This window comes from Amaranthus tricolor, chromosome 4 (genome assembly GCF_026212465.1).
Source record: "Amaranthus tricolor cultivar Red isolate AtriRed21 chromosome 4, ASM2621246v1, whole genome shotgun sequence".
Classification (NCBI taxonomy): Eukaryota; Viridiplantae; Streptophyta; class Magnoliopsida; order Caryophyllales; family Amaranthaceae; genus Amaranthus; species Amaranthus tricolor.
This window is the reverse complement of record NC_080050.1, coordinates 29,125,986-29,153,946: the sequence shown is the minus strand read 5'-3', so window position 1 is coordinate 29,153,946 and position 27,961 is coordinate 29,125,986. Positions and strand designations below refer to the sequence as shown.

Here is a 27,961-nt window from a genome sequence, read left to right as displayed (position 1 = left end):
TAATAATTTTTGTTTTTGAAACGAATCAAATAAAATCTCATTTGACTATATTTTAACTTATAGATTAAAAACTAATCGCAAATTAAGAGTAATGAATAAATAGTGTAATAATCTCATATGTTGTAAGTAAATTAAATAGAAAAAGTATTGTATAGTATACGGATATGCGTTGTTTCATTGGGGTCAAAAAAATTTTAATTTTTTCCCAAGAGTTTTTGTATAAAAATTAAAAATCTTCACATATTTTCCACTAACTTCATCAACGCTTTTATATTGCTTATGGCCCCTACATGTTTCATATTTTTTTCGTTGAGCTTTATTTTAATGTTTTTTAATGCTTATGATCTTTATTTATTCTCAATTAAATTTAATTCAATAAAATAATATATCCACCTTCTAAAAAATTCAATTTTTTTTATTTTCATAAACATTTATTGTAATAACAATTTTAAAAAACAGAGAAAATACTTACTTAAACTGCACAAACTTGAGAGAAAACTCTACAGTAGTCCTGTTAATTCAATGATAATGCAGGGAAACTGAACTAAAAATGAACAAACTTAAAGAGAAAACAGAAAATAGGCACAAGTGCAGCACAACCCAATAGCAAAACTCATCCGACTTCATTTACGCTCTGTTTAGATTGTGAGAATTGCTATCCAAATAAAGTGTTACGATATACGACTAACTCCTTCGAAACAAACAAACAAGATCCTCTCCCCTTCTCGTCTTTTCATTCCTTCCATTCCCTTTTTCTTTATTTTCTTTTCTTCCTAAATTGTTATCCAAACAAAGTGTCACAATATACCAATAAAGACAACTAGACAGTTAAAAGATAGAAGATTAGAAAAATCACAAGCTAAAAAAGTAATGAAAAATTGCCATAAAATTAAGTTACAAACTCAATTTCAGCCATTGCCACTACAAGCTTTCAATTAAGCAAACAGAAGAAGCTGTAGGGAACATAAACAGAACTTCAATTAACTCTTCTCTTATCTCATATTTGGTACATAATACACTAGAAAAACTACATGCTTTCTTTTGCAGGTCTCAAGCCGATGGTACACCGGTATAATGATTATACACTAAAAAAACTACATGCTTTCCTTTGTAGGTCTCGAGTCGAGGGCCTCTGCCATATCTTCCTTTATGGATATGATTTACCTCTTTCATCCCTCACCAGACCCTGATCATAGTTTTTATGAGCGGAATGCACCGGGTATAATGATAAAACACTAGAAAAATGACACTAAAGTGAAACAGTGAGCCTATAAAGCACTTCATCTTCACTTTCATCTTCTTCATCTGATACATTAAAACTTCCTGGTAATTCCAAAATTCCACCCATGTTAAATGTGGGGCCAGAACTCTCAGTTTCAACATAAGCACTCTCAAGTCTTTCTTCAAACCTCTTATCACTACAATTAAGGAACCATGGTAAAGAGCACCTGATCCCTTTACTTTGTAGTCTTTGATATCTAGGTTTAATACGCGACTCCAAGCTATACGTAAAGTATTCAGGAAACTCGACTAACTCTCTTATAGGACGACCCATTTCGCTTTTATAGAAATAAAAGCTATTCTTCATGATCCCACCTTGTATAGCTACTAGTTGTGGACATCTCACAACCATCTTAGCAATATCATCGGAAGAAATACCACGCGCTAAAAGAAACTCGACAGGTTTCATAATGATTTGCTGATTAAGGCTAACTATCTGGGGCATTCTCTCAACAATTTGAGCAAAATTTTCGGGATCAATCTTAAGCTTCAAATTGAAAAAATACTGCTGGCTAGCCATCTTTGCCTTTAATGGCAGCCCAAGGATTTGTGGGTACTGTGCTATAATTGAAGGGATTTGTTCCCTATTGATGCCATAACTAATCAAGCATTCTACATTAGGTTTCACGGTTTCCTCCAAATCGTAACCAATTACATACGGGCGTTTCTCAAACATTCGTGCCAATATCTTCTTAGGCAAACCTAAGGAAACTAAGTAATCAACAAAGGGTTTAATCACAGTTCCTACTCTCATCCCCAAAAGGTATGGATATTGTGTCACCATTGGACCAATATCTCTAGGATTCACCCCAATACTAACAAGGTATGCAACCGATGTACTCATTGTTCCTTCAAGCTTAAACCCTAACAATTCGGGATACTTTTGCAACACATACCCAATATCTTCTTTCTCAACATCAAGCCCGCGAAGAAACTTGACTACCGGAACAAGCTCAACAACAACACTAGCATGTAAAACTTGTGGGTAATTCTTCACAAATTCCCCTAATTTTGATCTAGGTATCCCAATTTTTTCTAAATACCCTAATACAGGAATCATGTTTTTACGAACACTACAACCAAGCATCAATGGAAACTCATTAATATCATCAATAGTTAACCCAATTTTCTGCAAAAACTCTACCCTTTCCCTCATAACTTCAACAGTAGAAGGCAATTCAATATCTTGTAATTCATCAGTAATAATCCCCAAAGTTTTTAAATAATCACATATAATTACTTTTGATACAAGCCTTTCTTTTCGTCCTTGAACAACACCCCAAGTAACAGACGGCATTTCATATTCAGGAAATTTATTAGGAGATTGAGTTGAAAATAAACGAACCCAATAAACCCTAGTGTGAAAATTTGATGGATTTTTGGGTATTACATCAAAGGATGATTTCAAAAATGAAATTTCATTGCATATGCTTGAATTTTTCAAGATGTATAAGAATTTTCTCCTAAAAGATGAATTCATTGAGAATATTAAGAAATAGAACTTACAGAGGAGATTCTCTTTGTAAAGAAGATATTAGGGTTACAAATAATTATTCGTAAGATTGTCGAATTCAACCACCAGCGCCGATAAGTTGTCGGAGAAGAGGAATTTCTGAAATGGAAAGCGAGGTTATTTCGCCAAGAACAAATTTGCTATTCCTCCATTTTCTTCTATGCTACCTCTTTCCTAAACGTTTTAATCGGGTCATGGGGTCATGGCATGGGTCGAGTTCCTTTTGGGAAAAAAAATCATTTATTTAGGTTTTATTAAAAGGTTGGGAGAATCTAAGATGAAAAATAGTATAAGAGATAAATTTATATCGATTTATCTTCTATTTCATTATCTATTCCAGTATTATAAGATCTTGCACATATATATAGTGCAAGATATTAAGAGGAAACAAATGTGTTACTATTACAAAGGATAGTAACACACAACTCAATGCATTCATGAATTGTTACATCAATCACAACACTCCCCTTGAATGCATTACATATATGTGGAAATTTTATTATGACATTCATAATCCTAAAATTGTCTCATTAAAAACCTTTATTAGGAAAAATCCAGTGGGAAAAAAAACTGATCAAAGGAAAAAAGAGTACAGTGAGCATATTTCTCCCCCTGAAGTTAACATATGTTTCGAAGTCGGCACATTCCAATCTTGCGTACCAAATATTCGAATTGCTTTGACGGGAGTGACTTTGTGAATAAATCAACGGGGTTTTCACAGGATTGAATTTCTTGGACTTTTATCTTTTTATCTTTCTGCAGATCATGTGCGAATCTTTCTGCAAAGCATGTGCGAAGAATAATTTTGGTGACAAGTGTTTTGTTCTGTCTCCCCTGATGTATCCTTCTCTGACTTGGTTGATACATGCATCATTATCTTCATAAATTGTAGTTGGTGCCCTAGTTGTATCGTTTAAGCCACAATCTTTTTGAAGTTGGTTGATCATGGATCTCAACCACACACACTCTTGGCTGGTTTCATATAAAGCTATAAGTTCTGCATGATTTGAGGATGTAACCGTTAGAGTTTGTTTTGTTGATTTTCAAGATATTACGACTCCTACATATGTAAATACATATCCAGTTTGTGACTTGGCCATATGTGGATCAAATAGATATCCTGCATCAGCATATCCAGTGAGTATGGCATCATTGCCTAACTGGAAAAATAATCCAAGGTCTATAGTTCCCTTTAGGTATCGAAATAGATGTTTTATACCATTCCAATATCTTTTTGTTGGTGCATTGCTATACTTAGCTAATAAATTTACAGAAAATGCTATATCAGGTCTTGTATTATTTGCTAAGTACATTAAAGCACCAATGACATTCAAGTATGGCACTTCAGGGCCTAAATTTTCTTCATTTTCTTCTTGTAAACGGAATGGGTCATCCTTTATGTTTAGTGATCGTATCATCATTGGGGAACTTAGTGGATGAGCCTTGTTCATGTAAAATCGTTTCAAAACTTTCTCAGTATAATTGCTCTGATGGATAAATATTCCACTTTTCAAATGTTCAATTTGTAGTCCAAGACAGAATTTAGTTTTTCCTAAATCCTTCATCTCAAATTCCCTCATCAAATATATAGTTGTTATTTCAATTTCTCTTGGAGTTCCAATCAGATTTAAGTTATCTACATACACAGCAATTATTACGAAACCGAATTGAGATCGTTTGATGAATACACATGGGTTAATTTGGTTGTTTTTGAATCCTGCTTTCATAAGGTATTCACTCAAACGATTATACCACATTCGCCCAAATTTCTTTAATCCATACAATAATTTTTTTAATTTTATAGAAAACATTTCTCTAGGTACATTCTTTATTGGTAAGTTTAGTCCTTCAGGGACCTTCATATAAATGTCTGTGTCAAGTGACCCATATAAATACGCAATTACGACACTCATTAATCTCATGTGTAGGGATTGAGAAACTGTTAAACTTACCAAAAATCTAAGTATGGTTGCATCAACTACTGGGGAATATGTTTCTTCATAATCAATTTCTGGCATTTGAGAAAAACCTTGAGCTACAAGTCTTGCCTTGTATATAACAATTTCATTTTTCTCATTTCTTTTTCTTACAAATATCCGATATTGGCTCAAGATCATTTTCATCATTTATCATATCAATAGCTACGAAATAAGCAAAGGATTCATTTGGATGATCCTTTTTCGATTCCATTTTTTTCTTAGAGAAAATATAATTTATTGAGGTTTCATAATTTTCATCCTTTTCATTATCGAAGATGTCTTGATTTTCTCCTTTATTTTCATTTTCATTTTGAGTATCATTTGGTGCATCTTCTTGTTTTCTCAATTTTCTTGGTTTTAAATCTTCTGAACCAAGTGGCCTTCCATGCTTTCATCACTTTTTGCTTTTTCATCAGAAATTTCTATTCGAGCAGGAGTATTTGCTGTTGGTATATGTGATTTTGTAACTCTCTTAGTATCTGTGAATGCATCAGGTAATTGGTTAGCAACACTTTGAAGATGAATAATTCGTTGTACATCTTGTTCACATGATTTTGTTTTTGGGTCTAAATATTCTAAATGTGTTGCTTTCTAAATAAGTTCCATATTTCTTTTCTGTAAGTCCACATTCTCTCCCCCTAAAGATGGGAATATTGTCTCATTAAAGTGGCGATCAGCAAATCTAGCTTGAAATTGATCACCAGTTAATGGTTCAAGATACTGAATGATTGATGGAGATTCAAAACCAACATATATTCCCATTCTTCTTTGTGGACCCATTTTTGTACGTTGAGGGGGAGCAATGGGCACATATACAGCGCATCCAAAAATTTTCAAATGTGAAATATTTGGTTCATGACCAGCTACTAATTGCATTGGCGAATATTTATGATAAGCTGTAGGTTTTAGCCTAATCAATGATGCTGCATGTAATATTGCATAACCCCAGGCCGATGATGGTAATTTTGATTTCATTAGAAGTGGTCATGCAATTAACTGCAATCTCTTAATTAAGGATTCAGCAAGATCATTTTGTGTGTGAACATGTCGCACAAGGTGTTCCACTTTAATTCCAATTGACATGCAATAATCATTAAAAGTTTGAGATGTGAATTCGCCGGCATTATCCAATCTAATACCTTTTATTGTATAATCAGGAAAATGATTATTCAATTTGATAATTTGTGCAAGTAGTTTTGCAAATGCATTGTTTCTTCTTGATAGAAGGCTTACATGTGACCATCTTGTGGAAGCGTCTATTAAGACCATGAAGTACCTAAAAGGTCCACATGGTGGATTAATTGGCCCACATATATCTTCTTGAATTCTTTCAAGAAATATAGGAGATTCAGTAACAATCTTATTTACTGATGGTCTAATAATAAATTTTCCAAGAGAACAAGAGGTGCATAAGAGCTCATTTGACTGGGGAATCTTAATATTTCTTAGTGGATGCCCGACTGAATTTTCTATTATTTTATACATCATCCCAGTGCCAGGATGACCTAAGCGGTCATGCCATAAAGTGAACAGGTCCTTATTGTCTAGTCTTATCACATTTATTTCAAACGGACGTATATTAGTGAGATACAACCCCGATGAATATGGTGGCATCCTTTCAAGGATAATTTTCATTCCATTACTTTCTGCTGTAAGGCATAAGAATTCTTTTTCATTTGTGGTTTTGGTTTCCATATGGTAACCATTTTGTCGTATTGCCTTGAAACTGATAAGATTTCTTCGAGATTTAGTCGAGTATAGTGCATCATTTATTACTAATTTTGTCCCCATAGGGTGTATAATGCATGCTTTTCTAGTGCCTTCGATTAATTTTGTTGTTCCTGATATGGTATTGACATTTGCCTCAAGCAATTTTAGGTTTAAAAAATATTCTCGATTTTTCAATATCGTATGTGTTGCTCCACTGTCCATGAGGCAATGAAATGTTGATCCATTTACTAACATTTCCTTTTCTAAGACAAGAGAAGAAAAAAATTTATATTATTAATATAAAGCCAGAATACTCAATACAAAAACATAAGTAGAGAATTACAACTTATCAAATGAAAACAAGTTAGATAAACAGAAAATGCATCTAGTCATCTCAAAAGATGTAATTATCTTCTTCTTAGGGATCAAGTTTGTGGAGGTTCACATCCTCATTAAAGAAATCGGAGACATCTAAGGTGGGCCCAGATGTACTTGCTTTATTTACAAAATTTGCTTTTGGCCCTTTTGCTTTGTTTTTCTGGAAAGCTTGATATAAATCCACTAAACGTTTGGCGGTACGGCAAGTTTGCCCCCAATGTCCAGTCATGCCACATCTATTACATGTGCTTTTGTATTTCTGGACTTGTTTAAAATTATTATTTCGGGGGGCAAATATATTTCTTTCATAAATGTGGCTACGTTCGCGGCCACGACTAAGTCCATGACCACAACCACGACCATGGCCATAGAAATTTCCTTGTTCAAAAGTATTCATGTTGCTCTTTTCGTGATATTTTCTACGACCTCTGCCTCTTATAAAATAGTTCCCACGACCTCAATGGCGCACATTCCTCTCAATCATATTTGTCTCATTAAAGAGCATAGTCCCCACAGGTCTCCTATTATGATTTTCCAATAATAGCTCATTATTTTGTTCCGCAACAAGAAGTGTTTTCGGCAATTCATGATATTTCTTGAAATGCCTTTCACGATATTGTTGTTGTAACAAAATGCTATTTATGTGAAAGGTTGATAATGTTTTTTCTATCATTTCTTCATCTGTTATTATTTGTCCACAATAGACTAATTTTGATTTTATCAGATGAAGGGCTGAATTATAATCACTAATTGATTTGAAATCTTGAAATCTTAACTCTCGCCATTCATCGATGGCCTTTGGGAGAAATATACTTTTATTATGGCCAAATCTTTCATTTAGCTCTTTCCAAAGTAATTTTGGGTCCTCATAATTGGTGTATTCGTGTTTGAGACTTTCGGTTAAATGATGTCTCAAAATCGATGCAGCTTTTGCCTTATCTTCCTCAATTTTTATGGGATTTCTTTCAATACCTTTTCCTTTGTCGGCGGGATTAAGTTTAATTATTGTGTATAATAAACTTTTTCCTTTTAGATATAATTTTACATCTGAGGCCCATTGTATAAAATTGTTTCCTGTTAATTCCAAGGCATTGAATTCTCTCTTTTTGAGATCAACCATTATTTCCTACAATTGAGAAAATGACAAGGTTATTTAATGATTTTGTGTATCAATAGAGATATTAAAGCATATTAGTATTATCTCCCCCTGATTTAATATATCAAATATAATAAGCACAATATAATCATAAATAAAAATAAAGTAGATAGTATTAATAGATGATAAAACAAAATACAAATTGCTAAATGAATACAAGATTTATAATTTATTTTTGGATAATCACGTAGAGCATTAGCGCTATGAGTAATACAATTAAACCCATAATGATAAGGAATGCTTCTAGTATTTTACTTATATTGTCGGCAATAATTTTACTTATATTGTCAGCAATTGGATTGATGTGGGTGTTTGTAGATGTATTGTTAGCCATGGATGGTTGAAGGAAGAAGAAGATGAAGAAAGAAAAAAAAAATTATTTATTTATTGTATTTGGGATAAGGTGTGAGTGGTGTGTGTGTGTTTGTGACGGGTAGAAGACCCTATTTATAGGGGGTAAAAAGACCATTTTCATAATTGATCTCCAAGATTTAAAAAATGGTAATTTTTTTTATTGTATTTTATTATTAATATTATTATTAATTTTTTTTTCAGAATCGAACCCTTGACGATTTACTTGAATTATAATTTTCGGACCACTCTGGCATTCATCCCAGGGTGATATATTTACAACTAAAAAAGGATTTTATGTTGTGTAGAAATAATGTAGTCATGTCTGCTAATAATCTGTGTTATAGGTAAATTAAGACAATTTATTATTATAATGTTAAACAAAATAGAATCAAATAAAATCGTTATTTATTATTATTTGAAGGTGAAATTTAATTTTATGAGTTTATTAAGCGATATATACTTATAAATATATGAAAGTTTGATGTATATAATTTTATAGACTAAAGTAACCAAATGCATATGCACATAATATGATGACATGATCAGATAAATTAGAGATAAAACCGTCTATAAAGGCGATAACAATGCTAAATTAGCCAATCCATAAAGGCGGTCATTACAAAATAATATTAGCCAGTCCATATAGGCGGCTGAAAAAGTAAAAAAAACGAACATAAAGGTTAAACGACATTATAAAAATAAATTATTTTATGGGTTAATAGTCTGAAAATGTTTGCTACTAGTTTCTTCGCCTTCGTCATTTTTTCTTTTATTACTTTCTTGTGGGACTGTAGGATCATTAGTAGTTTGGACTGGTGGGTTATCAGTAGATTGTGGTGGCTGATTAGTAGGTGGTTGTATTGGTGGATTAGTTGCATTATTGGGACTTGGCATTGAGTTTTCATTTATATGGGTATTATTTATATTATGTCATCGCAATTGGTTTGAACCACTATTAGCTAGGTTGGTAGTAACAGATATACAATTTTCTTCAAGGATAAAGTATAGAACAATGTTAGTAACACTTTGAATAATAATATTGACACCGTTTGATTGTTGGTCCATATTGTGGCTAAAAAAAATGTTATAATGTTTTGAAAAAAAAAATTACTTTCTTGGATTTTTGAGAGCGAAAATTGGTACTGATAACGTATTGGAGAATATAAGGAGAAAAGTAGTATAAGAGATAAACTTATATCGATTTATCTTCTATTTCATTATCTATCCCAGTATTACAAGAACTTGCACATATATATAGTGCAAGATATTAAGAGGAAACAAATCTATTACTATTACAAAGGATAATAGCACACAACTCAATGCATTCATGAGTTGTTACATCAATCACAACAGGTTTAAATTAATGAATAAAGGAAATTAATCATTAATTTGATGATAACGATGAAATTAATGAATAAATGAAGTTTCAAACTAAACAGATTAATGTTTAACACGCTATTTTGTAAGTTAAAATAGACATTTTGAATATTAAAAGACTCATTTTTTAATTTAAATTGCGATTATGAACATCTTAAATAGTCACCGTGAAATAATTTCATAAAAGAGTTGCTCGCTAGTTATACATAGAGCTTATTTAAATTAAAATTGCAAATTAGATCATAACCAAATTGAAAAAGAGATATGATTTGAATTTTTTTTTAAATGAATTGTATTTATATTGAAAACTTTAAAATTGAGATATTTTCAACAACAATCAATTTGGTACAAGACAAAGTAATAAAAGTAAAAACAAATTTACAAACTGAATCATGTTGTTTTTTTGCAAGTGGGTTCCTTTAGAAAACACTATCAATACGCCAATTCGTGTAGTATTTAGATTCACAATTGAAATTAAGTTATCTCTTTTCTTCACTCACTAATTTCTTTTTAAACCTCTTGACACTTTCATAATTATTGTCACTTTCCTTAGATGTAAAATTATTAATCAGAATAAAATCATAAATAAAGAATAGGAGAATCACAAAGTTAGGATAGCCATTTTCACAACTTTTAAGTATTTTTTTATGTAGGTGGATCAACTCAAATTCAAATTTGACCTTTTTTTTATGTTTTTATTTTCTAAACACTAAATTTAAATTAATTTTAGATTTCCAAATGAAATTATAATTCTCAAACACAATATTATGTCATTTGCAAATTGAAAATCCTATCCCTTTTATCAATTTATTTTTTTCAGTTTCTATGATTTCTCGAGTTTTTTTGCTCGTCTTTTTCCCCTCTTCGTATCGCTAACATATCTAGTGTGGCTTTTACAATCTCAAACCTTTCGACCTAGTATGTTTCTCAAACATCCTCATAATGCTCAATCTGCTTTTGTAGCTCAAAGACCATGGAGACAAGTAAAAGCATGTCACATATGTTGACTGATATTTTACCCCATCATAATTCATATGCATCCATTAAATTTTGGAATGTGAGGGCCTTGGGGTGCAAGATGGTGTATATCAGGCGGGTTGACGGATATAATACGAATTATCTTCATAGAAACCATACCACTAAACTCATACTCATACTCGCAGTCCGCTCAACTATGGAAACAGTATGGAACACTTGAAAATGTATCTACCTTCCAAGCCTAACCAGACGATAAAACTATCAATAGCTATTCATGGCGTCATTTCCGCGCACATTAGCGCCTTGGCCATTCAAGAGTAGATATGAGCATGAGTCTAACCCATAACCCATATGTAGCTGTAGTTGATACTACTAAAGAAACTAAGATATAAACTCCTTTACAGATGTACCTCCGTATCGAGCCTGAAAAATTAAATCTGGGCAAAGATGAAGCTATAAATGGAGTAGAAGGACAATAGATTCGAATAATGGATTCAATATCCTTTACCTCGTTTCTTTTCTTTCTTTATTTAATAAATAATTGTTTGCCTTTGAAGCACGTCTATACATTTTTTTGTACAAAACTAGCTATCGTCGATGTATACATAGAAGTTGAACACCTACAACAACAAACTATTTCAAACATGATCTAATCATCTTCACTCTCCAATTCAAATCCCTCTGCAGCTAAGAGACGAATTATTTCTTTCTTCTTTTCCTCTTCCGCTTTCTTACGCATCAAATCTCTTTTCTTCAAAACTAGTGTATGCCTCCGGAGTGTGGTGTGAAAATTTTCAACGGATGCCTTCTTTTCCTTGGCTAAGATTCTCTTCTCTTCTTCAGGATCAACCTGAACCTCGTTTAATTTAGTCTAATTCACACAATCTAATATTAAAACTATTTTAAGTTGTGTTCAAAACACAAAGGTCTGCTACCGGCCTGTTTGGTTAGCGATACTAAGTGGTGGAAATGGGAATGATTTATAATGTAAAATTTTATCAAAAGTTCCATGTCATTCCCATGGTGATGAATTTTTTATCACAGAAAAATTTTTTGTTTACAAATTTCCATTCCACCTAATATCACCTCTCCCAATAGTAATGTATTGCAACGAAATTTATAAAGAAAATGAGATGGTTGAAGTTAGACAAGCATTGCAATGAAGGTAGCAAGAGATTTTTCAACCAAAATTTTTCATTCTCATTACCACCATTTAATACCATCTACCAAACGGGCCGTACATGTTTGAAGTTTTCAGCATGACAAAACTATCAATCATCAAGTAGTTTTAATTGTATCTGCACCTATGGGCTCTAGCAACATAAAGTTGGAAGGAGAAAAAATGAATTAAAGCAATGAAAAATTAACAATCACTGAAAAACAAAACTAACCTTCGATCGAGCACGTTGTCGTGCTCTCAAGCTCATTTCTCGATGCTGCTGCTCAGCCCATGCTGCAATCGCCATGTCACCCCGCTGATCAAATGCCTTTCGCTTCTTTATAAGCCATTCCATCCATGCTTGAGATGCCTATAATAAAGTAGAGTATGATTATACTTTATAAGAAAAAATATGTATATGAACAATATACCCATGATTATTTTAATCTTATTTTAAAATAACTCCCATTCAACAAATTAGCAGGGAATATTTCACCTTCATGGGGTTCACACGGTTTTCCATGTCATATTTTCTCTTACTCTCTCCATCTATAAGCAGCTCATATGCCGCTTGAATTTTAATAAATCGGGTTTCAGCTGTTTCACCTTCCTCAAGATTGCCTCTACCATCATAGACTACAAGAGAAATAATGGATTGCAGTTCAGATCATAATTCATCATCATCATAATCTTATCTTCTTACAAGACAAGAAGAAAAAAAAAGATACCCATGCAAAGATTGGAAAATTAAATATGTAATCATTGTTTGCATACTATGGGTCAATGAGCTCCATGGAAGGACTCCTATTTGCACAAGGGAGGAGTGGCCCTGCTTTGGGGTTAATCATTTACATAGATTACATGGTGATTTTAATAGGTAGGTTGTAGTTAGTTTACACTAAATCTTGAGTATCTAACTATCTATTGATGGGTAGAGAACCACACCAAGGAACGGTAATACCAGAAAACCATACAAATCATACATGCCAAAGCAATTGAAAAAGATCATTTAACTAATCAAGAGCTCATGCAGAAACAGGATGCGAGCACTGGCAGCAACCTACTGCTAGCAATAAAAAATGAGGTATATTTCCCGAAAGAAGCATTCGAAAGATGCTCGACTTATTATTTCACTAAAGAAAATTCAAGCACTGACCTAGATGTTAACAATAACTAAAATCATCTCAGAAACAAAATCCAGTTCAGTCCTGAGCACTATCCTTAAACTTAAAGAGAACTTTAAGCACAAAGACTACTTATATTTTGCCTCATATACTTTACCAAGATTTCTCACTTTACTTCAAGTACCTGTGTTAAGTTCTTGGAACTCAGACACGTGTAATGACATTTAAAACTTCATTTCGACCAAAAAAAAGAAAAGCATTTTAAAAATAATCAGGTGACACTTGACATGTACTTCCAATATGAATTTCCAAAATTGAGTAAGATAATTTCATAAGCCTCAATCAGTAGATAAATAAATCTATAGATTATATCACAGATCCTACAGAAAACGTTAAAACACACAAGTGCTTCCTAGCTTCTACGGATGGTAGAACCCCACAGCCAAGCAAATATTACCAAAGACTATCTTCCATCTCTTTTTAACATCTCTATTTAACAGCTATACTTCCCTCAAAAAGTTTCACATAAAAGGGGAGTGTCACCATTAGAACATACAAGTATAGTGCTGCATGTTATCAATCAATAATGTCATACAATCGAACACTTGAAGAACAAAGTCAAGGCAAGGTTACAAACCATCCGGATGATAAAACTTAGCCAAGCGCCTGTATGCAAATTTTATTTGTTCTTCATCTGCATCCCTTTCTAATTCTGTAACCAACACAAACCAAGTACATAATCAGCTATTAAAACCAGAGATTATCAAAAGACAAAAAAAATGGACTCTTCCACACAATAAATTCCAATACCCTATTGTCATTGAGTTATGTACACCTAAGCTCCCACCTAGACAGGATTTGAGAGTTGAACGTATGCAAGCTTAACCTTGTTGTAAAAGAGATTTTGTAGCCAATTGACTGGTAATACCAAACATATGAAGAGATTCATGTATACAAGAAATGCAATTGATTTGATAAGCATTTTACTATTGTTGTAAAATTGAAAAAAAAAACTACAAATCTTCTATTTTTATTCAGATTTGACATTAAATAGCCCCTTCCATCCTATATATTGTCATTCATGCACGGTTTTAACTATCCCATGGCTTAATTTGGGTAAAATAAGTTCAGGGTGCACAATATTCTATAGTCTAATTCATTTTACTTTTCAAACAATAACTACACTTCTATTAAAATTGGAAATAATAAATATTATTGATCAAGTGCCAATTTCCAGGAGACAAAAATTGGATAAGAACAGATTGAGTAAAAGATATAATTTCACCAAGTAGCAGGGAAATATAGCAAAACAATTTACAAGCTAGTCCAAATGCTAAATCAATGACAACCAAAAAAAAAAAGAAAAGAAAAACAGACCAAGAACATCGTAGGGAGATTTCTCGCCGGTCCAATTCGAAGCCCTAGCAACATATCTCCGGTGATTAATACACAACCATCGAAACAACTCTGAAGAATCGGAAGAAACAGAAGGAAAAGAGCTCAAATTAGGTTTTGAGATAGGAATTCCTGATGATTTTGACCCTAAAAACCGAATTCTATCTCTGCAGCAAACAAAGGAAGAGAAAACCGCAGTAGGTCTGCAAATTGACCTCAAATGGCTCATTTTTAGCATCCAAGATTCGATTAACGAATGATGATTCAATTGAACACAACTATTATGATCGAATTAAGGAATTAGGGGATTTGGGAATAGAGATTTACGAGCAAGTGGTTAAAGACGCAAAGTAAGCAAGCACCATTTCAATGGCTGCGTTTTTTTTTGAGTTGAAGAATTTTGTGGACAGTTCGAATACGTTTCCCTGTTTGCATTTGGTATCCCTTTCCCGTTTTACAAGTATGAGATTCTGAATCTCACATAAGTTGTGGGTCCCTTTAAATTTAGCCACAATTTCATTTCATTTTTATTGGTTTCAAAATTTCTAAACAAATTATTCTATTTTCTAATTTTGTAAAATGAAAAATGAAAAAAGAAATTGAGCAGAATAAGCAATAATTTAATAGGAATATAATAATCTAACCAAATTTAAAACTTAGTTTTAATGATAAGTGTAATATTATAAACACTATGTGATCTTAAAACTATTGGAGATGTTGATGATGACTCATCTTCAAAGAGCTCTTCTACAGCTCCCACGTGACAGCTTAGCTCTTTTCTATCATTATATATAGTGTTGTATATCTTTTGAACAGATTATTAATTTTCTCTTTCTTTTAAAATTTGAATAAAACAACTTCTTCTTCTCTTCTCTGAGTTCGGTGTTTTGCTTCAAAAACTAACAACTTTTTCTGTACAATTTAATCGATTAAATTATCTATTATTCTTTAAGCCAACATTCATTATGTAGGGGCGTTCGAATATTATCTTTTGACTTTTTTAGTTGACTTTTGACTTATAATTTTTTTGGTTTGTCAAACAATAAAAAAAATATTTAGTAAAGAAGCTAATTGCAAAGTTTTTTAAGGCAAAACCAAAAAGCTATTTATAATAGCTTTTTTTATTGACTTTTGGTTGTTAGTCTACTTTATCTCTAATAAATGGTCAATAACAAGCAAAATTTTTACCAAAAATCTCTTAAACATCTAACTTATCAACAAATACTTCCTGCTATCAAACATGTTAACAGTTTCAGTCAACAACTCCAACTAATAATCATTTGCCAAACTGGGCAGTATAGTAATTATACTATTCATATACTTTTTATATTTTGTTGTGTAAACTTTGTCCACTATGCTAAGACAAAGAGTTGCAAAAATTGTAGCTTAATTAGTCAATTTTGAAAGTATGTCCTATAATGGAAATGAAATTCTACTCTTCTTTCATCTCTAAGTATAATCACCTTCATTCAGATAAAAGAAAGGAGGAATTTGTCTATGGAGGAAGGCCAACCAAGCAAAGCTCTTTGTTTTGATTGTGCCATGAAGTTATGTGCCTAGAAGTTCAACATGTCGTATTCTAGTTAGACGAAACGGCAAAACCAATACTCCGGTACAACTATTCTCGTACCTAATCGTGGCATTCTATACGTGAGACGCTATCATAGTTCTGGGCTAGCCTGACGCCCGACTACTCGTGTCAAAATGAGTGCAATAGCCGACTATTGCGGTTTATGAGCAACACGAGTTTGGAGAACATAGAAGGATACAACATTATTACAATAGTAAAAACATATATATCTTACATTTTATGAGCAATACTTTGTGTTCATCCCCCGTCTAACCACATCCTAGCCTCTGATGAGTAAATATTACATCACTGTACAACTTTCGGAACCAACCAGACATTACTATTTTCCTCGTTCTAAAAAAAGCGATAAAGCATATTTACAAGCTAAATCGTAATAAAAAAGCCATGCTTCCTCTACAGAAGATATAAGGGTCATAAAAGGATAAATTATAGATACATGTTGGCTGAAGAAAACGGCCAGTCCATGTACAGAGTGAACTCCAGTGGCCTTATTTACACTAGCCTGTATCGCGAGGACGAGCAGACCAAAGTGTACTTAGTGTACGCATACGATGGAAGTACTCCCCCAGTGCTACCATTCCTCTGGCTGCTTGACGGGGTGTAAGAATCCGAGACATTTGACGTAGGGCTTGCTCACGTAGATGATCAGCCTGTTGATATGACATTAAAGTTGTTTATTCAATTTGTTTCAAAATCCGGTCCACTATTTTAAGTACGATTCAGATTCATTACTATTACCACTATTAGTATATAAGGTGTATCAGTATAAGTAACCAAATGCCCTGTACCTTTCCTAGTTCCTAATATCTCATCTAAGGGCATACATAACTATTTGATAGAAGTAACTACAACTTTTCATTCGGTTCATCAGATCGATTTTGGATCATGGGGTCTTTTGTCCATGTTGGTTTTTACATGATTATTAGTCATTTTTTTTTTTCGGGACCAATCAGGTTCGATTAAAATGTCGGATTATCAGATCTGTTTTGAATACCTTTACTAGTAACTAGTTATTTTAGTAAAACAAGATACGGCAAAAAAGAAAAGGTTACGTCCAGCATACCACAAGCCACCACAAAATGTATTACCTGGTTCACAAAGCCTTCTATAGCTCCTAACTTCTCCAATGCAGAGGTCATTTGGATGCCGTACATTTCTACACCGACTGCTTCAGCAAACATGATCTGAGTTAGAGTTTGCTGAAGTTTATCAACTCCTCGTGATAAGGCATCCTCCGCTTGTCGAGATGCATACCGTAATCTACCTATTTCATCCATTTGTAGTGAGGTCAAGGACTCAAGTTGCGGCATGAGAATCTGCAAATGGGTAAAGAGTCCATAAGAACCTTGTGGGTATCGTAACTCTAACTATTCCATGGAAGCACGCTATTTACTATAAGTTTATTTTTAAAGAATTGGACATTACGTTTAAAAGTTCCGATGGCCGAAATCCTCCGATCCAGATGAAGAACTGCTCAACGGATGTTCTCCACATGCCCGACATCAAATAGAAGACATCGGTTTTAGCTGCTTCTGCTTTGATCCGAAAAAGATGGGAATAGTGATTCAAGCCAACATCAACAAGCATTATTAGGTCAACATCCGACACGTTAGCCTCCAGAGCCGTTCTGAGTTCACAATTCTGTCGGTTTTGCTCTTCAACCCAGTGTCCATATTGCATTTCAAAAGCGGCTAATCCTGCAAGGCCAATAGCGAATTCAGACCAAGCGTCTAAAATCCCGTATGCAGAATTCAGAAAATGGGTTATAAATTAACCACACAAAAAATCAGAGTGGATAGAACGAACCTGCGTTGTTATGTCCTGTGAATCCAAGATTCGCATGCAAGGTAGTGCCCATATGTGAGGCCTGTTATAACCCATTAACAGTTCCACTTATAAATCATAAAAACTTCAAATATCACAATATAAATCGAATATGGAAGAAGAATATGTTAGGCCATCACCCCGTGAGCCCACTTGTGTGGACACACCCACGGGGCATCCATGGGCTCGGGCCCACAAACCCACGTTGTCATAAATGTTGACTAGCATACAACAGAATAATGGATCAGAAATCTTACTATCTGTTTCGTTTGCTGAATTTGTAGTTCTAATTGGGCCAGCTTCAGACGGCTACTTTCTAATTGCTGAACATAAGCCTGTACATAGAACACCATGTATTCGGAATAAACAACTTCTGAAGAACATACATGAATAAACAAGTTCACTCTTTAATACCCACGCTTATGTACCTTCTTTCTCAAACGACTCTTTCGAGCAGCTTCTCGGTTTTGTGCCAAACGCCTTTGCACCTGCAGCAAGTCTTACGCCGTCAAATTCAATAGCCCTGAATATTATATAATTTCTAAACTAAGGAAATTAACATCAAACCAGAACTTTGCCTTCGAATATAAGAGAACAAATCATCATCATCAAACCCAATGTCCCGCTAGAGAGCAAGGTCTGGGTGAGGGAAAAAGATGGACAATTCATACCCGTCCTCCCTTCATAGGAAATACTAGAGGAAAGCGGACGGTTTTACCCCAAAGACACCAAACAAGGCCAAAACGGCATTGCCACAGATAACCCTTTGATGTTCAATTACCGTGTTCAATCTGATATTATCTATGTTACATGGACTCGGATACTGATGTTGAAACTGGTATGTGTCCAAGTGTCAGACACGTCTAAATATTCAATTTACATTGGATGCTACTCTACGTTTCAGATGAATAAAAGTGGATTGAAGAATGACTTTTTAATAGTTGTTAACAATGGATCCACATCGAGAGTTCCAACAAGCATAACTAAATAATAAAGAGGCACATTCTCAGTGTATTTTACCTTCTCAGAAAGTCTTGCTATATCTTCACTATTCAAGGATGGTTCGGTCATCTCCGGAGATGCATACTCGTAGTTAAACTGTGCATGGAACAGAGAATCACAAGAGGAGAGACTCTTAGAATGACTATGAGACACGATTAATCGGACTACGACAGAAATGTATAATCAAATTCACCTTATTCTCATGTCCAGATTCCGCTTGTATACTTGAAGATGCACCAGCATTAGACGTGACAATAGCTTTTGAGGTATCCCTCCACCTGCTCATTGCTTTAGGTGGTTCATACATTCCCATAGTAACAGAATTGGTAACTTGAATCGTGGTAGAGCTCATGATCTACAAAATGATTAAGAAACATTAAAACGCATGAAGTGTGAAACAAAATTGAATCCTAAAAGGTCCTATCAGAAAGGAACCACGCCATATCAATTTTGACAATGAAATGAAAGCATTAGCATAGAGCACAGATTAAAGACGTAATATAGAAAATAACGAAGTTTCGATACTGGGGATGTTTGGCAAAATAGCTTATTGGGCAATTTTAGCTTATTTTGATACAAGTAGAGGGTGGAATGGTCAAACCATACAATGCTAATGTTTGGTAAATTAGCTGGTTAAACAGCTTAATGTTATGGATAAGTTATTTTTGAACAAGTTACTCATAGGCTCATAGCAGCGGGTTCAAAATCACCTGGTCAAATCAGCCACTGTAATCAGATCTCAAACGTTTGCCAAACACCTCCACTCATTAATGTGATTGCACATAAAAGGTACCCTAAACATGAAAAATCCACAAGGATAAAAGAAAGATAACTCTTTTGTCCAATAATTTATTACTCCTAGGGCCAAAGAAAATTGTTTAGATGGTTTAGTCATGTGCAAAGTTCTCAAAGCACACTGATCCGGAAAATGAAAGGTCGGAATATGAGAAGCACAAAAGAAGAGGAGATAGGGCTGAAGATAAATCGGATAGGTGGATTACATAATTTGAAGAATGACATGATGGAAAATTGGGAGCTAGAGCATATGAAAACAAATAGCAATGGACGAAGGAGGAGAATATATGTGGATGATCGTTGGAATTGATTTTCCTAGTACATGTAAATTTAGTGCTAGGTCAGGCCAAATGAAGACTTAATCCTAAAGGATGGCATTGGTAGTATGAACATATAATTTATATTCTCAATTCTTCCATATCATATTTCTCATAAAATCCATATACAAATGCCAAGAATCTAAGCACCCACAAACAATAAACAATGTTTACATGAAGAATGAAATTTTAAAGCATTATTAGAGAAACCCATGTTTATTTATTAGAATTAATAATTATAATGCCATTATAGCTCATCAAAAGAATCTCAAACAAAAAATCAAGTAATTGAATCCATTTTAAAGTTTGAAAAGCCTGATTGTTCCCATAGAGAAAGCAAACAGCTTTAAATTAATCTACAACCAACTATGATAACAAAGAATTTCATAGTATATTCAATCATTCATAATTTAGCTTAAACCCGATAGGCCATAAACCCCATGTGTCAAGCAACCAACTCAACGAAAAGTTATACTGATAGTTGAAGCACCAAGATATACTATATCCTCTACCACACCCCACGACCCTTCACACGAGAGCTCCTAAATTGAAGGCTTGATGAACTAAAACAATCCAAGTGAAAGGAGTTTTGTAGCTTCTAAGTTGGTACCCAAATCCCAATTAGTACTATGCATATTATGACTTGGAGAAAGACCTAATCATAAAAGAAAATCAATTATCATAAGCCCACATAACAATCCTAATAGTTAGTTGATCAAGTACTATTCTTGCATCATTAAGGCCTCAATCTTAACTCCATAATCATATGACTCATATCCCTGTCAAGCCCAACATCAAAACTTCCAAACTATATCAAAGTTATGAACTTGCAATAGTATTGCTTAACATAAAACCTTATTCACACACCAAAAGAAAATCAATCCAATATAACGTGAGACGAGTTCATACAAACACTGCATTAATAAAAACCCAATAGTTCTGAATTTACACTAGTAAAAAAGATTCTTTTAGGTGAGACGGGCTCAATAAAAAATTAGTGAAATCCATAATAATAATAATAATAGTAATAATAATAAGCCCACATAACAATCTAAAACAAGGAACAATCTAGCTTAACAAAATCATCAATAACAACACAAAAGAAAAATACATTACAATGATAAAATGAAAGTGAAGTATTCAAGACTAACCTCAATTCCTCCCCATGAAGCAAATTCTTTTACGGTTTTGCAAATAATTTAAAACAGATGAAAACCCAAGAATCTTGAGTGGGCAATCACAAGTACCCATTAATTTGATTGCAAAAAAAACAAAGTAAAGGTGAAGCACCAAGTTGGTATTTATAAAAAAACAAAAACCCAAAAAGCAAAACATTTCTTAATTGAATTTTTCAATAGGGTTTTAGAGCTACTTTATCTTTTTTGGGTGGGAAGTGGGTCGAATATGAAACCAGTGGAAAGTATGAATTAGCCAGGGTAAGCAAACGTAAAAAGAGTCATATTCTTGGAAAAGTTGAACATGCTTCGTTGATTGTCTCCCTGAAGATTGGTAGTGAATGGAAAGTGGGGCTCAAGAGAGTGATTTGGCATCATATATACTTGCAAGTACTAATTTCTTCTGGCCTAAGAATAGTCAAAGATCAAAACTAAATTCCCACATTAGAGGAAATGTACACCGGCTAATCTCTCGAGAGACCGTCTCTTTGACAGACACATCTCAAGTCCAGCCCTTTAAAGATTAATGTCTACTTACCGTATTTTTAATGTCTACTTACATTATTCTCTTTGACAGACACATCTCAAGTCCAGCCCTTTAAAGATTAATGTCTACTTACCGTATTTTTAATGTCTACTTACATTATCCTTAATGCTTACTTACTGTATCCTTAATGCATACTTTTAATATTTTAAATGTCTGCTTACTTACAATAATTTAAAAAATATATAATGGGTCAGCCCAATTAAAGATGGTCTCTCACAAGAATTAATAAATGTATATTCCTAAGACAAAGTGGGTTGTTTTTAAGAAAAAAATGAATATTTGGTAACATATGAAGAGTGAAAATGTTGTGTTGATGAAATTTAATTAAAGTTGTTAATGTTGACAGTAACTTGAGTGCACCAATTAAGATGTGCATTGATGTGTGCATTCAAAGGTGTGTTTGAGTATGTGAATTAATGCATAAAGTTATGAAGGTATTAAAGTGTGACTTAAACGTGAGATTTAAGAGATATGATCATTGTACTCGATAAAGAAGCTTTTAAGTCCAAGAATTTGATGCTGCACGAGGTGCTCGAACAAGGCATCCAAAGAAGAACCTTGCCTTGAACGAGCAACAAGATTAGAAGCTAACAAAAGGTGGCAGAACAATATCTTCTGTTTGAAGCTACTCGAACGAGCGCATCCATGGCTCTAATGAGCAGCACTTCCAGACCAAGCCTAAGATTCTGTTTTGAACGTTTGATGTTTGGGATGTTTGTAGTTGTTATGACTTTTATTGCTTAGCATTTATGTAATGGATTTAGTACAAAGTCTAGAGAGCTCATATATGCTCATTGTAATCATCACAAAATAATCCATAAGTCTAAACACATAGCCTTAATATCCTCTTATTCTTAATTGTAATATTTCATTGTAAGAGTTCACGGATTTCCATTGTTATTGTATAATCAAGATACTACACACCTCCGAGGACTTACTTCCTATAAAAATTGTAAATCTTTGTGTTTACTTCCTATAAAAATTGTCATTTCATTGAAGTATTTGTTCATTTAGGTACTTCATACGTTCAATTTTGGTGATATTAGAGTGTGTATTTTACATTAGACTCTAATCTAGCATTTATTTCAAGAGTGATTAAAAGAAAGCAGTGTGTCATTATTCAAAAATATAATTAATGCAAAATGAAAATGATAACTCAAAATAGAAAATGATGCAAAATAAGACGAACAAACGGAGTACCACATGTCATTCAAAATGTTTTCCAATGTGAAACCAATCAAATTTCAATGCAATAAGTTCCATTAATGATCTCTATACATGGGTACAAAATAAATACTTCCTCTTTTCCATTATTTATTTAAAGATTTGTCGATTCTATTTATATTAAATACTTTCTCTCTTTTATTAATTTATTTAAAATTTATCGATTCTATTTATACTTATCATTTTATGTAGTATGAAATTAATAGTTGATAAGGTATCCTTCGAAGAAGACTTAGCTCGTGTACTTTCCAAGTACTCATTCGAGTAAACAAGATCTTACCTTTTTGAACCCAAAACCAAAATTATTGGTTGTAGCCTTGGTACGTTTGTTTGAGCAAAAATGACCTTTTGAAGCTTTTGTCAACACTAACCATCAACCATATAATTATTGATTTACTCTAAATCATATTTTTCTTCACTTGCAGTCTAGAATAGTTTAGACCCCTAACAATAATTATATTTTAGACTTTTTTTATGTTTTAATATTTTGATTGACTCACTTGATCTTTCTGATTATTACTCTCTCTGTTTTATAATATGCTTCTCATTTAGAATATTTAACTTTAAAGAAAGAGAAATTTAATTAGGTTTTTGAGACATATATAGAATATAAAATATATATATTCATAACGTGATATAGTATTAAGAGATAGTAAGGCTTAACATTTGCTTTTAAAACTATGATAAAAGTAAATAAGAAGAACAAAAAATATGAAAGGTGTAATAAATTAGATTACTTTTGGCTCCACATCATATCAAGCGTTAAGGCCTTAAGGGTATATATTTAATTTATATACTCTTTTATGTTATTTTATTTTCTAACCAATTTTTCTTTCCACTAAAATACAACCAATATTAAATATTCAATTTAACTCAAAATAATACAACATCACATAAATCATAATTATAGCTAAGTGGCTTCTACTATTCCTTTTAAAAAAAGAAAAAAAAAAAAAAACTGATTTTGATTGATAATGCTAAATATTTTATTTCAAAAGTATTGGTTGTTTCCTAATTAAAGTGGTTTGGTTAAAATAAGCATGATGACAATACTCATTTAAATCTTTCTTATTCTTTAAAATTGGAAAAGGTGATAAGGATTATATTATTATATATCATATTTTAAGTATATACTCCATAATACTATTAGAATTATTAGTACAAACTATTAGATTTATTTATAATAATATAATTAGTAGTTAGTGAATTAAATATTTAAGACCACATGTTGTACTTTAATTTTATGTTCATAAAAATTTAGTGTACTTTCTACATTATTTTAGTGTTGAGTGGATCATATTTAGAAGATTTTTAAAAGTTCTTCATGTTGCAAGTGTGACTCAAAATCTAACATTAGAAGAATCATGTTACTAATACAAGAAAGATACCAAAACAAGTTATATTAATTTAATTTAGTTGGGTTAGTGAAGCCTTTTTAAAAAATCAGAAATATCTCTTTAATTTATATTTACAATCAAATTAAAACCCTTAAATTTAAATGATTAAGTGAAGATCCACAATCATATTAGTCTCATTTAGAGCATCAACAATGACTCTAAATTAAAATCCCAACAAATACAATTAAATAAAATCATCGGAAAATATTTCTTGTATGTTATTAGCTTGGTGGTTTGATACACTTTAAAATAGCGTGGGTCAAGTCTATACAGAATTTTTGCTTAAAATAATTAAGATTTAAGAGGTTTTCATTTAGTCGAAATAGTTTGAGAGGCCAATTAATTGGAGAGCTCGCATTATAATAAGTAGTAGTGTGGTGCCATGTGAAAATGAAGTAAAAGTGAGAAAATAAGTTGGGTCATATGAAATAGTGTTTTGGGACGGTGGCAAAGTCACATTAAGGGTCAACAAAGGTTTGACTTTGCAACTTATTTTTACAGTCTATTTTTGTGGCTTAACATTTTTAGTTCGACTATTATAGATTTTTTGATTATATATTACTAGTATCATTTCATATTTTTTCGGCCTTCTTAACTTTTGTTGTAGGATCCACTCCTATTTGGGTAGCATTTGAATTGCTCACTATTTACAGAAATGTTAGTAATACTTGGGATGGTTGATGATCAAAATCAGTCTAAAGTGGAACAGACCAAAATATAAAGTAAAGCATTTTCCTGAGATCAAAAGAGATAGTTAATTTGTTAAGACGATAAAAGAAAATTAGCAATTTCATATAAATAGAAGACAGTCATGCATGTTTCTAGGTTTTCAAGCCAACTTTCAAATTTAATTTCAATTATGCTATAATTGTAATAATATTTCTAAAAGAATATCAATTACTATGATAAACAAAAGCAATTAAGAATTTCTCATCAAAGAATTGAATTTTATCTTAATTGAAAAACAAATATGATCACTTTTTAAATAAATTTTGGGTTCAAACTTTTTTCATAAATTCACTCTCAAATAATTTAATTGATAAGATAAATTCATAATAAAAGTAAATATAATTTAGGAAAATTCTACATGTTAGCATCTAGTTTTCATGAAATGCCAGTGGTAGTACCTTTTTAAGAAAATTCCACATGGTAGCATCCAGTTTATGCAAAAACTAATTGCCGTAGTATTTTCCGTTAAGTTCTTGTTAAATTCCGTTTAATTCATTATTTTGTAAGTTTTTTCTACATGGTAGCATCTAGTTTTTATTTAATTTACAATTTTAACTTTAACTTCACCAATTTAATGTTTAATTCACCGTTTTATTCATTAACGCCATCAATGTTGTAATAATTTTGTTTTCATTCAACTTATTGGCATTATTTAAACATTAAATTGGTGAATTTAAAGTTAAAATTGTGAATTAAACAAAAATTAGATGCTACCATGTGGAAAAAACTTACAAAATGATGAATTAAATGAAATTTAACAAGAATTTAACGAAAAATGCTACGGCAATTAGTTTGTACATAAACTGGATGTTACCATGTGGAATTTTCTTTAAAAAAGTGCTACCAATAATATTTCATGAAAACTAAATGATACCATATGAAATTTTCCTATATTTTATAATACAAGATGTAATTAGATTATAGTTGATGTGCTTCCCTACAATAACATATACTTGATCCGGTGGGACATACAAGGCTTTCCAAGTCACAACTTTTAACGTTAGAAAGCAAACGAAAGCAAATTAATACAATTATCGAAAGACCATAGCTCATTTCACTTTTTCTTTAATAATAATTTCATGCACTTCCAATAAAAGTAAATAATATAATATAATACCATCAAACTAAAGTAGTCTTTAATCTTTATGGAATTGGGCATACTCATATGACCATGATTGGTTTCTATTTATGAACAAATATACTTCAATATGCCTAATTGGTCACCTTACATGTAGTCCTAAATATAGAAGCCTCTAAATCGAATTTTATCTTAGTTGGAATATAAATTAATTTTCTCACTTTAATATTTTTATAGTAATTAATCGTTTAATATTCAAAATCAAGCTTTTTTGAGAAAGATAATTGTTATTCAAGTGTCGATCAAGCTAACAGAGCTCATTTCACCAGTCGAGTAGGCATCGACATGTGCATAATGAAAAAGGGATTTAGCTCGAGCGAGAAAGAGTTTATGAGGCAAAAAATTGCTGTGAAGGACTTGTGCTCGGACAAGTAGATCGTAATGTGGTTGGCCAGAGTACTAGGAGTGTGAACTGCTTGATTGAGCAATAAGTTGCTTGGGCGAGCACTTAGTCCGAGAAGAATTCAATCACAGTAGAGCACAAGTGTAGGAGGTCGAGCAAGTGTCTAGAAGGTTGAGCAAGATTGATTACGACTATTCTGACATAATTGATCTCGGTCGAATAAGTATTTTATTTGCTCGTACAAGCAAACTTTTTAGTTCTTTTGTACTTTGAGCCAATCACGTGTGGTCTTATAGGATTGAATTTTCTAACCTTAGGTATTTATTATTATGCATCAATCTTAAAATTCTCTCATTTTGTACGTAAATCACATGATTCATTCTACGCCTCAAAAGAAAATGTGCATACTATTTTTAATGTGGACTAAGAGAGTCAGTTCTCGCTTTAGTGACGATAAAAACTATATTCTCTATATAAAATCTGATATTGATTCTCATTAACCTCATATCCAAACCTGCCTTATTAATAAAAAAAAAATTATGGACTAGATCCATACATAACTTTTACCTCCTTGTAAGCCTATTAGTAATAGAAGCTATTAAGCTATAATCATAATTGACTTGAAGAAAGAGTATTAGATTGATAAAAACATGATATGAAATCTAGTGGTATTTTTATATATTGTATTCTTGTCCACATTACACAAAATTAAATAAATAGACTTACCATCTATATTAAGCTTATTAAAAAATAAAAGGCTGATTCGTGATGCTCGCAATATATGATCTTCGTTGAGCAAAGCTCCTTTCTGTATAATGCTTTATTTTATACATAATTCTCGTTTGCACCAATATATAAAATTTTTTTAAGTTATATAGTAATAATTTAAAGGGACTTTTTTTAGTTGTTACACTTCTGTTTTCATAATATCTAATGAACAATTTCAATCTTAATATCTTAAATATCTCTAGTTATATACGATTAAAAGTAATCACTCTAAAACTATAAAAAATAATTATTTCAAAATTATAAGTGATCATTTTAACGTTATAAGTGATCACTTTAAGACAGAACGTATGTATTGGGCTAGCCCAATAGAGATGGTCTAACCATAAGACCGTTTCATTTAAGAATTAGTGCACAAATATATTTTTTAAATTACTTGTCTTATAAATGTTTTGATTGTTAACATGAAATATTAATACATAGAAAAACTAACGGAAATACAAGTGAAAATTAAGAGCAAAAAACATTTATAAAGGAGCAAGTATATTAAGCCAAATGAGGCAGCACTCGGATGTTCGTTTGAGCGCACCACGAGCTCATCCGAGCGCTTGTAGATAAGTGATCCTCTAACTCGTTTTTCCTTTGCGTGATGCTTCAATCTTTTTCCCGCCTTTACACTAAAATAAAGGAGCTTCATTTGCGCAATTTTCGTCCATTTTTTGTTTCATCGACCAAAGGAGTATGAAAAA

The 27,961-nt window shown here is 32.4% G+C and overlaps 3 protein-coding genes across 3 annotated transcripts; all 3 read right to left on the bottom strand.

Moving 5' to 3' along the window:
- Nucleotides 1-860: 860 nt before the first annotated feature.
- LOC130810070 (transcription termination factor MTERF4, chloroplastic) lies at nucleotides 861-3,003 on the bottom strand. The gene has a single exon (XM_057676008.1). It carries the CDS (start codon nucleotides 2,759-2,761, stop codon nucleotides 1,250-1,252), a length of 1,512 nt encoding a protein of 503 aa, XP_057531991.1. The 5' UTR covers nucleotides 2,762-3,003; the 3' UTR covers nucleotides 861-1,249.
- An 8,209-nt stretch (nucleotides 3,004-11,212) lies between these two features.
- On the bottom strand, nucleotides 11,213-14,857 carry LOC130810069 (chaperone protein dnaJ 11, chloroplastic). Its single transcript, XM_057676007.1, has 5 exons — nucleotides 14,387-14,857; nucleotides 13,647-13,721; nucleotides 12,382-12,521; nucleotides 12,118-12,255; nucleotides 11,213-11,576 (listed from the first exon to the last, which is right to left on the bottom strand). Exons 1-5 carry the CDS (start codon nucleotides 14,640-14,642, stop codon nucleotides 11,376-11,378), a joined length of 810 nt encoding a protein of 269 aa, XP_057531990.1. The 5' UTR covers nucleotides 14,643-14,857; the 3' UTR covers nucleotides 11,213-11,375.
- A 1,294-nt stretch (nucleotides 14,858-16,151) lies between these two features.
- LOC130810068 (transcription factor TGA3-like) lies at nucleotides 16,152-21,351 on the bottom strand. The gene is made up of 9 exons (XM_057676006.1): nucleotides 21,085-21,351; nucleotides 19,015-19,176; nucleotides 18,840-18,917; nucleotides 18,248-18,307; nucleotides 18,077-18,154; nucleotides 17,802-17,862; nucleotides 17,421-17,692; nucleotides 17,084-17,311; nucleotides 16,152-16,645 (listed from the first exon to the last, which is right to left on the bottom strand). Exons 2-9 carry the CDS (start codon nucleotides 19,171-19,173, stop codon nucleotides 16,493-16,495), a joined length of 1,089 nt encoding a protein of 362 aa, XP_057531989.1. The 5' UTR covers nucleotides 19,174-19,176; nucleotides 21,085-21,351; the 3' UTR covers nucleotides 16,152-16,492.
- Nucleotides 21,352-27,961: the final 6,610 nt, after the last annotated feature.